Below are 14,877 nucleotides of genomic sequence, written 5' to 3'. Positions count from 1 at the left end.
GCAGTGCATTTTATCTCAGCCTGCAGAGCTTGGATTCATTGAATGAGTTTACTAAAAATGTAAATATTGCAGCATGTATAGCCTCATGCTACATAACTAAGCTCAATTTTATGCTGAATAAACTAAATTATTAATGTATCTTCAATAGAAAACTATCTTTTAGATAGATTTTTACTCCAAAAGCATTTTATTAAAATAAATTTGATTTAAATCACACAATCCGATTTTTAATAAAATAAAAAAGGTTTGTTTTTTTTTTTGTTTTTTTTTAAATCATTGATTTCTTTCCATCCTGTTGCCATATAAACTTCAATGAACATAACATGAAACAGTCAGCGAGCCATAAAGACCATCAGTAAAATGGAATATAGCAGGGCCAGTTACCGAGCACCTGGGCTGTGATGTTGCAGTATATCCCTTAGTGGAGGAGATGGTTCCTGTTATAGTCACGGCAACCACCAATGATTGCTGTCCATGCCGGTGTTCTGCCGAGAAAGTTCCGCTCGGCGGATTAGTTCCCCCCTCTACTGCGCATGCGCAGTAGAAGGCGGCGGAAATAGCCGAAGCGGAACAGCTGAAAATCAGCTGTACACGGCGCCTGTAAGAGGGCCCCTCGCGGGCTCGCTTCGCTCGCCACGCTTCGGGCACGGCCTCGCTGCGCTCGGCACTTTTAGATTCCCCCTCTAGGTCCACTTGGATAGTGGGGAAGGAACCTGGACCCAGAGCGCAGGCGCCGTGTACAGCTGATTGAAGCGTTTGAGCTTCGGCTATCTCCGGCGGCCGACAGTAGTACGTACTGCGCAGGCGCTGCGCCTGCGCAGTACAGGGGGGGAACCTATCCGCCGAAGGAACTTATTCGGCAAGACACCGGCTCTCTGCAGCTCTCCCTTGATTTCCTTCCGGAGTCTGGTGGTTGTCATCATCGGCACGCCGAGTCCACACACTGACTATTTACTGCCATCCTTCATCCCCACACCAGCTCCTCCACTGAGGGATATACAGTACTCTATCCTTCATCACAGCCCGGGGGCTCGATAACTGGCCCTGCTTTATTCAGTTGACTTTACTGATGTTTTTTTTGGCTCGCTGACTGTTTTATCTTTTGGAATAAAGTTATGTTCATTGAAGGTTACATGGCAGTCCCTGAATGACTATGGTTCCAGTATGATGTGGTGATTGGCTTCTAATTAGCCCCACTCCTATCAAAGGCTATGAGCACTGTTTTATATTTGTATGTTTTTTTTTTCCTGGGTTACCATTACTCCATGGTTTTCATCTACAGCAGCCCAGAGCAATCCTCTGTTTCCTCCCACAGGCCCGCATGGTATTATGGACTTAGCGCTCGGTACTTAAAGTGTTGGTAAATCTTCAGTAGTAAAATCGTTCTGTATATGCAGTAAAGCATGCTTGTTATACTCACTGTGGAACCTAAGGGGTTAATCCTGTGTATTGTGTAAAAAGGCTCTTTGAACCTATCTTCTCTGATCCACCCCTTATTCCACTGCCCCCAATCCATTTCCTGATAAGAGCCTTGGGGGCACTCTGCACATGTTCAGTTTTGTGCGTATTGCTAGAGGGGTTTTTTTTTTTCCCTTGGGAGGGTGCATGTGATTGGCCCTGTGCCAATCGGCACTATCCAGATAGAGGGTTAGGGTTCCTGCAGCCTCATAGGACAATCAGAGGAGAATGAAAACTCCTCTTACAAGCTTTAACCAGACACTGATAGAAGTCATGCGACTGCTTTATACTGCTGATGAGAAAGCAGTTTGTATTTACTAAAATAATTGCATTCCGTGTACTGTGGGAGACCAGATAAAGTGAATGCGGGGTCCTGGGTTTGGTAACACTTTGTTTTGAGCTTGTTCTCATAGATAACCCTAAAATGATATAATTTCATGAAATGGACAGCCAATGGTGTCCACTGTCCGGTGTTATTTGTACAGTAAAGGGCTGTCTCTGGTTGGGGAGTTACAATGTCTTGTTTGTTTCCAGCAACAGCTGCAAATGTTTGAATCTAGTTAAACAAAGCATCATTTCTTTTGACTGAGGTTATGTATGAAACAATTTCTAATAAGCTCTTAGAAATCCTTCACAATGGTGGTTGTTAACGTCTGCCACACTGAGGAACATTGGAGTTGTAAAGTTTGCAATAACTGTCACTGTTCTACAGAATGATTTACAGCTTTTATTGTTAATGGAAATCATATTCGTTAGCACAGAGCAGTCTGATCCTCGTGTTAAAGGGTTGCGTATCAAGGGGATGGTTTTGCTGAAACAGCACTGAGAAATTTCACCAAGTTCCTCCTTGCTTTCACCATGAGTAATGCGCTGCTGAGTATGCGAAGCCTTGAGAATGTTTGTTTTGTTGCTTCCTTTGCAGTCCCCGCTGACCTGACTCCTGAAGAGCGCATAGAGTTGGAGAATATCCGCCGGAGGAAACAGGAACTGCTGGTGGAGATCCAGAGACTTCGGGATGAGCTGAGCGAGGCCATGAATGAAGTGGAAGGCCTTGAGGCCAATGAAGGAAGGTATGACTTCAGCATCCAAGTGGACATTTTGTGCTTTTTTTTTTTTTTTTTTTTTTTCATACACATGCCAAATAGCCTTGTAGATTCATCCAAGCACCTTGTTATAATGGGCGCTGAGTCCTGCTGGATGCAGGTTTTCATGCTATCACTTGCATTAGCTAAGATCTTTTGTAACAGAAAAAACAAGCCATTTTTTTCCTGTAAACTTCAGCAAGTATACAAATCAGCAGATCATCCTAAACCAACATTTTCCCAAGTGCATATACATCTGATTACCCTAACTCAGGGATATGTAATTAGTGGACCTCCAGCTTTTGCAAAACTACAAGTCCCATCATGCCTCTGACTCTGGGTGTCATGCTTGTGGCTGTCAGTCTTGCTATGCCTCATGGGACTTGTAGTTCTGCAACAGCTGGAGGTCCACTAATTGCATATCCCTGCCCTAACTGTTCTTTCAAATGACCGTAATTTAATTTGAGGTTTTTCAGCTTTAAATTTTGAAAGCTCTTTAGGTCTAGTTTTATGTTCCCTTTTTTTCCCCAGCATTCATTTGGGATCATAGCAGACCTTTTAGGTATGTGCTTTCCGGTCAGTCCCAATGAAAGTGATCCCCCCCCCCTCCTTTTTTTTCACATTTGGCTGTTAGAATAGTCATATAGGTATTGGGACTTGTATTAAGAAATAAGGACAACACTAAAACCACAAATGCATGATATTACCCATTGTTTGGCAATAACAAGTTATCAGTTTTTGTCAAGAACTGTGTGTGGGTATTTATGGATATATGGTAATTATGGTGTTTTTTTTTTTTTTGTTTGTTTGTTTTTTCCATTGGCAGTAAAACTTTGCAGAGGAATCGAAAAATTGGAATGGGCAGAAAAAAGTTCAATATGGATCCTAAAAAGGTATTTTTTCTTAATTTTCTGGGAGAATGTTTTATAATAGCTGTGATTGAAGTGGAACTACACTGCATCTGAGCACCACAAACAAAAAGCACTATTTATTTACATTTTAATATTCAAAGCAAACTCATTCATCCATCCATCCATGTCTCCATGCTTCATTTTGCTGAGAGATCACTTTGAAAACCACCCCCTAGCATTTCTGGCTGTGGCCATCTTGAGTAAGGGCAGAGAATTCATGTAGCATTTACTTTCTGGAATCCATCTGCCCTTTGGCTGGGGGTGTGCTTAGCTGAGAAAACCCCTTCTCCCCTCTTGAAGACTCTCCTGGAATGTATGACATCTTTTGCCTAGGCAAGATACCAGGAAGTAACTGAAGAACTAGCAGTATAAGGATTAAAAATAGTGTTGATTGAGAGACTGAAGTTCTGCTTTAAAGTGGTTGTAAAGTCTCAAGGGTTTTCACCGTAATGCATGCTGTCAATCAAAAGCTGTGACACAGAAGCGGGGGGCGAGGCCGAGTCCACTCCACAGAAGTGGGACTCGGGAGTGAGCCTGCTCGGGTGCCCCCAGGGTAAGCGTTTTTCTACGGGGGCACCTGATGAAGAAGAGGGGCTTTGAGCATCGGCAGGGGACCTCAGAAGAAGAGGATCGGGGCCGCTCTGTGCAAAAATATTGCACAGAGCAGGAAGGTTTACAATCACTTTAAGCTTTACTCCATAAGCACTGATTTTAATGTACAAGTCTTAAAGTAAACCTATCGCAGACCTGGGTAAGTTAAAGGGGTTGTAAAGGTATTTTTTTTTTTTTTTTTTTTTTTTTTTTAAATAACAAACATGTTATACTTACCTTCACTGTGCAGCTCGTTCTGCACAGAGTGGCCCCGAACCTGGTCTTCTGGGGTCCCTCGGCGGCTGTTTCAGCTCCTCCCCGCAAGCATTTACCACCTTAATGCGAGCTCCCTCGCATGGTGGTGAGTGCTTGCAGGCGCGCTCCCGTGATACAGCCGGCGGCTATAGCCGCTCGCTGTATCACTCGGCCCCGCCCCCCCGGCGCGCCGCGTCATCAGATGTGATTGACAGCAGCGCGAGCCAATGGCTGCGCTGCTTTCAATCCATCCACTGCAGCCAATCAGCGACCAGGCTGAGCTGCAATGAAGATGACGAGGACGAGCAGCGAAGATTCGAGGCGTCAGGTAAGTAAAACGGGGGGGCTGGGGGCGGCGGTACTGTCAAAAGTTTTTTCACCTTAATGCATAGAATGCATTAAGGTGAAAAAATTTTTACCTTTACAACCCCTTTAAATTAAGGATATGAAGAAAAATGCAAAAGCAGAGGACCAGCTCTTTGCTCTGCAAGAAAGACCAAAATAAAGAGTGGAATAAATTCATACAGGGCTCACACTTTAAGCAGCTTTTCAAGGTTTACCGAAGAAAAACTTCTGTGTTAACGACACAATGGGATTGATTTATTAAAACTGGAGAGTACAAAATCTATTGCATCTGTGCATGGGAGCCAATCAGCTTCTAACTTCAGCTTGGTTGATTAAACTTTGCCAATAAAACCTGTAAGCTGATTGGTTTCTGTGCACAGCTGCACCAGATTTTGCACTCTCCAGTTTTAGTAAATCAACCCCACTGTGTTGTATATGCACACAATGTTTAGGGCCATTGCTCCATCTTCTGCTAACCACCTAATTTCAGAGTGCACCTGGAAACTTCTCTGGCTAGGATATGTTTGGGTAGTAGTGATCCAAAGTTATTTCGCCACAATCCGCCTTCCTTGCTGGTGTCTGCTTGCGCATGCAACAGGGTGGATTTGATTTAAATCACTAGTAAAAAGGCTTGATTTAAATAAACTCTCTTTAAATCCTATTTTTTAACCACTTCAACCCCAGAAGATTTTACCCCCTTCCTGACCATAGCACTTTTTACAATTTGGCACTGCGTCGCTTTAACTGACAATTGCGCGGTCATTCGACACTGTACCCAAACTCAATTTGCATCCTTTTTTTTCCCCCACAAATGGAGCTTTCTTTTGGTGGTATTTGATCACCTCTGACGTTTTTTATAAACAAAAAAGTGACAATTTTGAAAAAAAAAAAACTATTTTTTACTTTTTGCTATAATATCCCCCAATTTTTTTTATTTTTTTTAAACACATTTCTTCATCAGTTTAAGCCAATATATATTCTTCTACATATTTTTGGTAAAAATCGCAATAAGCGTATATTGATTGGTTTGTGCAAAAGTAATAACGTCTGCAAATTATGGGAAAGATTTATGGCATTTTAATTTTTTTATACTAGTAATGGCGGTGATCTGCGATTTTTAGCGGTATTGCGACGGACAGATCGGAGACTTTTGACACTTTTTTTAAAAAAATTTATTTATTTTTTTTTGGCATTTATACAGCGATCAGTGCTATAAAAATGCACTGATTAATGTGTAGGCAGGGAAGGGGTTAACACTAGGGGGCGATCAAGGGGTTAATTGTGTTAAGTGTTCCTTAGATGTGTTCTAACTGTATGGGGATAGGATTGACTAGGAGAGGAGACATATCATTTTTTTTCCTACTTAGGAGGAACAAATGATATGGCTCTTCTCCTCTGACAGCACAGGGATTTGTGTGTTTACATACACAAATCTCAGTGCTGCCAATCGTGCCCGCTGACCACATGCATCGGGTCTCCCGCCGTGCAGCGGGCGCGTGAAAAGGGAAGGACGTCCCCATATGGGATTTCGCCCAGGGGAGCCATTCTGCCGCAGTATATCTGCGTGAGCCGGTCAGGAACCGGTTAAAGAGCATCTGTCATCTTTGTCCCGCAGCGGCTCCTCCTCTGACCCGCTGTTGACTCACGACAGTCCCATTCACTTTAATGGAACAGCTAGTGATGTGGCAGTGATTCAACAAGGTGAGCGACGTGGCGGCTGCAGGTGAGTGGATGCCCGTTAATGGGCGCTGCCATGATGGCTCTGAAATTGCAGTGCTCTTTAAATGTAAGGACATAGTCTTGCTGGTAGTTAGAATCTTTAATATTTGCAAACAAAATAAAGGTTTCTCTCCTCATCTTCCAGGACAACTACTTGAGAGATAATTGTCTCCGCCCTCTACAGGAAACACAAATCTGACACAATTTAAAAGGTCCCTTCCTCCCCTCTGACCCTCCAGTTGTTTTGTTTTTCCCGACCCTCCAGGAGCACACCGTAATGTTTATTTTTCATAGGTGTGGTAACTGTGGTTGGTGGACCCCCCTTCTGTGGTAATATCCAGGACTGGTTGTGGCCATGTCTGGGATGTTTTTCTATATTTTTTAGACCAAGAAGGGCCCCCTGTATGTTTTGGGTTACTTGCCTCCCTGGTGGTTTAGCTGCAGCAACTCCCTTCCATGTCCAGCGTCTAGCTGTATGGAGAGACATCCGCCTCGTGTCTTCCCCGCGTTGGGTGTACAAAATGGCATTGGTGGACTTGCGCTGTTGTGGCAGGATGGTGCCCGCACCGGAAGTCACATGAGGCACTTCCAGGGCGCTGTTTCTTAAGGGATCTCAGCGTGGTACAATGCCGGGGACTCGCTGCTTTGGAAACAGTCTGCCAGATGCAGGGCAGGCTAGTTTAGCGGTGCAGCGGCAGTCAGAGGAGTCTCTCCAGTTGGTCTTCGTTCTCCTCTATGGAACTTTAGGACAGGACTGAGGATGGAGCACCTGCTCGAGTTGAGCCAGTGGTAGCATCTGTGTTCAATACTGCCAAGGTAAGCCCTTGTCTGTGGATAAAGAGCTACTGCAGCAGGGGGGTCTGTACAAGCCTTTTTTATGGTTTTCTGTTTTTTTCTGGGTTGACAAACCTGTAAAGAAAAAATGTGGGAACTATAGAGCCAGGCTTTCTGATATCTTTTAAAAAACTATTTTGTGAAGATTGTATTCCGTCAAAGGCGGGTTCTGGGTCTACTGCTTCTTTTAAGGAGTTGATGACTTTACTATGAAGGAGGTAGTGGCCTCTTTTTGGTCCTTTAACGACAGAGTAGCCAGGCTTGGACCTTCCACGTCTAAGCCTGTGACTCAGGAGCCTTCAGCATCAGCTAAGTCTCTGCCTCTTTTTGGACCATTAGTTCACGTAATGTTTCTGACCTGGAAGAAGGTGAGAATCCGGTATCTTCATCTGATGAGGAGTCTGCATCAGAAGATGAGGATACTGGTAGCTCAACTGGGTATCTTTTTCCAGTTGAAGATATTGACGAACTACTAAAGTCAATATATACTTCTCAACAAATCTAGATGCCTCAGCAAGCTCAATCTGTTCAGGATAAAATGTACAGGGGTCTCCTGGGACGGAAGTCTAGGTCTTTTCCTGTGCATCATTCACTCAAGGACATAATTCTTTCTGAGTGGAAAGAACCTTAAAAAAGTTTGTTCCAGTCTAGAGGGCATAAAAGAAGCTTTCCCTTTCAGTCCGATTTTGAGGAAGTTTTCTTCAAATGTCCTAGATTAGATGCTCCTAAGTCACAAGTGTCCAAAAAGTCAGATCTTCCATTTGAGGACTCTGGAGTCCTTAAGGATTAGATGGATATAAAGGCTGACTTGTTATTGCGTAAGGCCTGGGATGCTGCTGCTTTTTCTTTAGGGCCAGCTGTAGCTTCCACCTGTGTGGCTAGGAATTTTAGCTGTGTGGGTCCAACGTCTGGATGACCTTCTTTCCTCCAACACCCCCATAGAGGAGATCAAGGATTCTCTTCCACTTATTGCCAAGTCAGTTGCTTTTTTGGCTGATGCGGTGGCAGATTCTGTAAAATCTGTAGCCAGAACTTCAGCACTCATTAATTCATCTAGACGGGCCATCTGACTGAAATCTTGGGAAGGTGAAGGTGACCCCCAGGAATAAACTCGGCGGCATACCCTTTGAGGGCAAGCTCTTACTCGGTTCTTCCTTAGAGGAAGTCCTAGCTTGTTCCTCCTAGAAGAGTAAGCGGTTTCCATCTTCTCAAAGGTGTAAGCCCCAGAATAAGAGGCCTTTTCGTGGCTTCCAAAACAAAGTTAAATTTAAGGCCAATAGGCAACAGGCAAAGAAAAAAGTGGTCTTTTAACAAAGACAAGCAAAAAGGGGGGCACTCTTTGCTCTTTCAGCCCCTACTAAAAATCCCCAGTGAGGCCAGAGCAGGGGTAGGAGGGAGATTGTCTGTCTCATTTTGTCAAGGAATGGGCAGAGATTTCCAAAAATCACTTTATCCTCATAATGATAGAAAGAGGTTACAGGTTGGAATTCAAAAGCCCCCCCTCCCCAGAGGTTTTTTCTTGCCCATCTGCCGAGGGACCAAGAGAGACGGCAGGCCATGGTGAATCTGATTACAATGTGGGAAACGGGAGGAGTTATTTCTCCTGTTCCGGAAGATCAAAAATCCAGGGGATTTTATTCTCACGTCTTTCAGGTAAGGAAGGCTTCCAGCGTTTTTTTTAGATGGTCATCAATTTAAGCGTCTTGAACAGATTCATGATCTACAGATGTTTCCGGGTGGAAAACATTTATTCTGTAAGAAATCTGTTAGGGGTTTTCATGGTAACCTTGGATCTTCAGCACGCTTATCTTCATGTAACTATCTGCCGGAGTCATCAAAAGTTCCTCAGATTTGCAATTCTCATGGAGAATGGTCCAAGTCATTGGCAGTTCAAAGCCCTCCCTTTTGGTCTCTCGGCAGCACCAAGGATTTTCACGAAAATCATGGACGAAGTCGTGGCCTATTTTCGAATACAGTGGGTATTTGATCGTTCCATATTCAGACGTTTTTTTGATCTTTGCCCGAGAGAAAGACACTTGTTCAGGATCTACAATTGATCTTACAGATCTTTCAGAAATTGGGGTGCAAGGTCAACCAGAAAAATTCTTGCCTGGTTCCCTCCCAGAACATGCCCTTTTTGGGTTACCTAATAAACACTGTTGCCCAAAAGATTTTTCTTCCAGAAAAGATTTTAAAGATTCTTCTCTCTATGCAGAGTCTCAAGTTGCTCCTGCAGGCCTCCCATCGTCAGATCATGCAGTTGTTGGGCTTAATGACTGCAGCCATCCCTGGGATGCCATGGGCCCAATTGCACTCCAGGCCCCTTAAGGCGTTTCTTCTGCACCATTGGGGTTGCAGAAAAAGTTCTTTGGATCAGCTCGTACAGCTTCCAAGAGGATTTTCTCAATCTGTCCTGGTGGGAGCAGCGAGAACACCTGCAGGGACTGGGCACAGCATTTCCCAATAAAAATTACTACAGTCTGTAGGCCTGGGGTGCGAACTGGTTGCCAGAGGAGGCGTGGGGAAGGCTTTAATTGCTCTGGAGGAGAGGGTCAATTCAAAGGACCTGTTGATTTTTTTCGGACAATGCCAGGACCTTGGTGTACCTAAACAAGCAAGGGGGCACTTGCTTCGATACTCTTCTATTGTTAACCCAGCAGATTCTGTCCTGGGCAGAGGACAATGTCTATTCAGTCAGGGTGGTGCACATCAGTGGGACAGCGAATGTTCTGGCAGACTATCTGAGCAGAGTAAACATCAGTGCCAGCTGTTGGGAACTGAATCAAGACACGTTACAGGAGGTCTAAAGTGTCGTCTTCCCACAGTGGATCTTTTTACATCCAGTCTCAACAAAAAACTACTGGCTTTCTTCTCACTGGAAAGAGAGACAAAGATGCACTCTCCTTCCCGTGGGATTTCACTCTGGCCTACTCCTTCCCTCCATTTCCCTTCTTACCGCTAGTAGTTCAGAAGATTATTCAGGACCAAGCGTAAGTTATCCTGATTGCACCTTGGTGGCCCAGGAGGAGTTGGTTCTTGCTGAGAGCTCTCTCAATAGAACCACCCCCCCCCCCCCCCGGTGCTGCACCCAAACCCTCAAACCTTCCATTTGACGGCCTGGAGGCTGAGCGGCGCATCCTACAGCTAAGGGGGTGTTCAGAGAGGGTTATTAAGATTATCTTGGACACTGTAAGTTAGTCACAAGGAAGATTTGTGGGAAAGTTTTTGGAGGACTTTTGTCTTCTGGCAGAAGACAGAAATAGATTCTATTTCTACTCCCTATATATTAGATTTTTTACAGAGGGGAGTGGAGAAAAGACTTTCTATCAACACCCTTAGGGTTCAGTATGCTGCCCTATCTTTGCTTACAGAAAAAAAAACTAGCTGAGAACCCTTTGACCAGGAGGTTCCTTTCAGCCAGATCTAGATGTACACCCAGGGCTGTTAAACAGATTTCTCTCTGGTTAATATTGCTCTGACTAGGGCTCCTTTTGAGCCTTTGCATGAGTCTTCTTTGAAATTGATTTCCTTAAAAATTTCCTTTCTTTTGGCTATAACGTCAGGGAGAAGGATTTCTGATCTAGAGTCCCTTTCCTGAGGATTTTAGAGAACAGGGTAGTAATTAGGCCCGATCCTTTGTACTTACCCAAAGTTGCTTTCACAGGTCCCAGGAGGTAGTTCTTCCTAGTTTTTGTTCCTCTGCCAATGCGGAAGAGGAAAGATGTCTTCTGCTTTATCTAGAAAAATCTAGTGAGTTTTGGGGATCCTCCCAACTCTTAGTGTTGTTCAGCGGCCCCAAGAAGGGGACCAAAGCGTCTAGAAGTTCTATTTCCAGATGGATTAGGGAAGATATTTGTGATGCTTACAGAGCGTCAGGTCACACCCCTCCTTCCAGAATTACAGCTTATTCAACACAAGATCCATGGCCACCTCATGGGCAGAAAGAGCAGGAGCATCATGGGAAGAAATTTCTAAAGCTGCTGTCTAGTCCTCCTCTCATGCGTTTATCAAGCATTATAGAGTCTAGATGCTCTCCAGCCAGGACCTCTCCTTTGGTAGGAAAGTACTTCAGGCTGTCGTCCCTCCCTAAGCAAGATTCTATACCTTATCAAGTAGCTGTCCTGGAAGATGAGGGGGGGGGGGAAACCCCTGTTAGACTTACCGGTAACGGTATTTCCATGAATCTTCCAGGACAGCGTCTATATTCCCACCCTATTCTGTATTCACTGGTCTCCTTTGTTTACCTGGTGGTGGTGTTTTAGTGAGTTTCTGTTATTCCTCTGCCGTGTGCACTTTTGGTGGAGGTTTATTTGATCTTCAAACAACTGAGGGTCAGATGAGAGGGAGGGACCTTTTAAATTATGTCTGATTTGTGTTTACTGTAGAGGGCGGAGCCAATCATCTCTCAAGTAGCTGTCCTGGAAGATTCATGGAAATACCATTACCGGTAAGTCTTAACGGGGTTTTCCTATTTCGAATAATAAGCTGTCAGGTTAGTAAAACGGTGATATAAGAACCGATTCAATAATAGTTTTTCGTGTACATAGATTTGCAAAACAGTGAGATAAAGGAATATTCCACAACTTTGTTTTATCTCCTGGTTACTGTGAAATTGTGTGACTGCATCAATACAGTACATGTTATCTCAGCTTGCAGAGCTTGGATTCATTGAATGAGTTTTCCAAAAAATGTAAATGTTGCAGACTATACAGCCTCATGCTACATAACTAAGCTCCAATTAATGCTGAATAAACTAAATTAGTTTTCTATTTAAGATACATTACTATCTTTAGATAGATTTTTACTCCAAAAGAATTTTGATAACATTTTTATTCAAATCAAAAAAATCTTTTTTTTTTTTTTTTTTTTTTAATCGTTGACTTTTATCCACCCTGGCCTGCAACCTCTCTATTCCATACCATAAACCTTAATCTTTGGCCTGTCTTTCTGTTGAGACAGTTCTATAAGGCTCCGTTCACATCTTGGCGTTTTGAATCGCAAGCGGAATCGTTGCGATTTCTCTCCCACGATTTGAATCGGCAGCAAATCGCGAGACTCCCGTGCATTCACTGTCACTTCCAATGGCACCCCAATCGCGGCGCAATTTTGCCATGATTCGTCGGGCAACAGTCGCTGTAAAATTGCGCAAACAGAATCGCAGGACGCCTGTCCCCCAAAAGAACACCAAGATGTGAACAGAGCCTTAACGTTTACTCACCAGCTCTTCATGCTGCATGTCTTGGCAACAGCTAGATGTCCTGAAGGGTTTTAGTTCACGTTTATATATCCAGTGACCTACTGGGCCCATCTTCCAGTCTATAGTGCCCTGAGGTGCAAAAAGCTTGAAATTCAGCCAGTGCCATGCCAGAGTTGCCACCAGACATTGGACAGAGAGGCTTTCTTTAAAAATGTGGCCAAAGATTTTTTGGACATACTACTTTTGTGGGTCACAGGCAGCATGCACTTACTATTACTCATCTGTGACCCAGAGCTGGCTAATAGTGGGCTATCCAGGCTCTAGAAGGATCCTCACCATGTTGTCAGGATCAACCCAGCTGCGTGATTGACTGCTGGCTCCAGTTCTCAGCTTGCCGCTGATTGCCAAAACCACCTGCGCCCGCCCCCTGTCCTGCCTGGCGCTCCAGTAAACTCTGGAGGGGCAAAGGGGTGACTGGTGGTCAGTGCTCTCTGCTCCAAGCTAACAGAGAACTGAGTTATCAATGGTCATGTAATCGTTCAGTTCTGGGGCTTGGAACTGGCAGGGGTCAGCCTCAGAATCAGACCAATGCTGCAGTATGGAGGTGAGTTTGTTTGTTTTTTTTTTTTTTTTTTTCATATAAATATTTTTCTCCTTTTTAAAAGGGGGGAAATAAATGCTAGAGGTATGTAGCAGGCATACATTTATTTTGGGCTGAAATTGCCACCTGTCATCTTACCTTGGCACTGGCTTTGTGGAGCGCTTGTGTTCTCCCACACTGTAACTTCTAATGTGCTGTGCAGGAAGGAAGGCCCAAAGCTTGCATACCTTTCAAATAAGGGGTGATGGAATCCCTTTCAATCAGTAGTGTGACAGAAAATGATGTATATAAATTGTACACTTTTTTTTTTTTTTTTTTTACCGTTTTGCAACACAATTTTTTAATTTTTTTTTCTCATAATTTTAGGGGATCCTGTACCTTCAAGAGAATGATCTGCTAAGAAACACTGCAGAGGATATAGCTCGTTTTTTATACAAAGGCGAAGGCCTAAATAAGACAGCCATTGGAGACTATCTAGGAGAGAGGTACACCCATATTTGTACTTACACCTTTTCTTGTTTCTGTAGCAGCCACTCCATTAATCATATTCTCTCACCTGCAATAGAACAATGACAACTGGAAACTATGGGCATTTCAGATTGTTCCATATGTTAGGCCAAGTGTACCATAGCACAGTTGTTACTTCTCAGTTGCTGGACTATAGAACACTCCCAGTATCCTTATCTCTGGAACATAAGGGGCAGAATTCTGTAGTCTAGAGGAGAGCTTGGGCAGGACCAACAACACTGCTAAGGAATTTCAGTGCAGCAGAGTTGAGAGAAAACTAGTACTTTTTCACTGTGTATATGTATTTTTTGTCCTGACCTATGCTTTAATGTAAAGAGGAAAATGGCCCTGGAGTTCCTTGAGCACGGGCCATGTCTTATTCTGTTATGTTAGAATTCAAGTATGTATGTGCTTTTCTTCCACGTTCAAGCCAATGTAAATTCAAAAACAACTCAAATATTAGCCAGATATGTACAATACATTTACTTAAAGGATAAGTTCACCTTTTGGGAACATGTTACATATTCCATGCGATTTTGGGGTGGAAACTTCGCCGCACATGAGCCATAGCCTTTATCTGTGCGCACAAAGATTTGCGTCATATGCGAATACAGCCACGCCCGTTCGCCGGGACCGCACACGTGCACACATATGCGCAGAACGTTCCTGCGCACAGCTCTGAAACAGGCATTTGCAGCGGTTCTTTTCTCCTTACCCGGGTCACGTGAGTCGCCTGGTGTTGCTTGGCAGGCTTAAGGTAATTAGCAGGATTGTTGCATAGGAGCTTGGTGAGCCCTATTAAAAGGGTCTCCCTTCTGAGGTGTGTTAATACTACACCCAGGAACTCTCTCTTTTTGTGGGTAGTAGATGTCTTCAAAAAAGAGGAGCGGGACTAACACTACAGAGAAGGGCACACCAATGTCATCAGTAGTTCCTGATGAACCTAGTCGTATCCTTGGTGTTGTATCCCCTAAAACACCAGAGGCTTCCGGGCAGTCTGAGCCGCTGCGCCTATCTGGTGTTCTGCCTACAGTCAACGCTGCTGCTTCACCCGTTATCACCAAGGTTGAACTGTCCTCGACCCTAGCCGGGTTAGAGCACAGGATTGTTGGCGTGATTGCCTCCATACCACAGGGTGGCAAGATGCGTTAATCCCCCTCCCTGGAGCCTCCTAGTTTGAAACTGGAATGGGTTGAGGATGGGGAAGAGCTAAAAGCTGAGAATTCTGTAGAGGGCCTGGGTCTGCTTTCCAAGCAATCTGGACAAGAAGATATCCAGTTGATGTCTGCCTCTCAGTTGCAGAGCCTTTTGATCCTGACTCTTACTGAGATGGTTCGTTCTGCCTTTATGTTGTCTCTTGCAGAGGTTACTGAGCCC

The 14,877-nt window shown here is 44.2% G+C and overlaps 1 protein-coding gene across 1 annotated transcript in view; it reads left to right on the top strand.

The window, feature by feature from the left end:
- The window catches only part of CYTH2 (cytohesin 2), an 80,419-nt gene that overhangs the window by 31,520 nt on the left and 34,022 nt on the right, over window positions 1-14,877 (top strand). Inside the window, exons 2-4 of the mRNA XM_073602766.1 lie at window positions 2,381-2,528; window positions 3,367-3,433; window positions 13,360-13,478. Coding sequence (XP_073458867.1) covers window positions 2,381-2,528; window positions 3,367-3,433; window positions 13,360-13,478 — 334 coding nt within the window. The remainder of the gene's footprint in view (window positions 1-2,380; window positions 2,529-3,366; window positions 3,434-13,359; window positions 13,479-14,877) is intronic.

Source organism: Aquarana catesbeiana, linkage group LG10, assembly GCF_042186555.1.
Source record: "Aquarana catesbeiana isolate 2022-GZ linkage group LG10, ASM4218655v1, whole genome shotgun sequence".
In the NCBI taxonomy this organism is placed as follows: Eukaryota; Metazoa; Chordata; class Amphibia; order Anura; family Ranidae; genus Aquarana; species Aquarana catesbeiana.
Note: the sequence above shows the minus strand (reverse complement) of the source record. Positions and strands in the feature narration are given on the sequence as shown.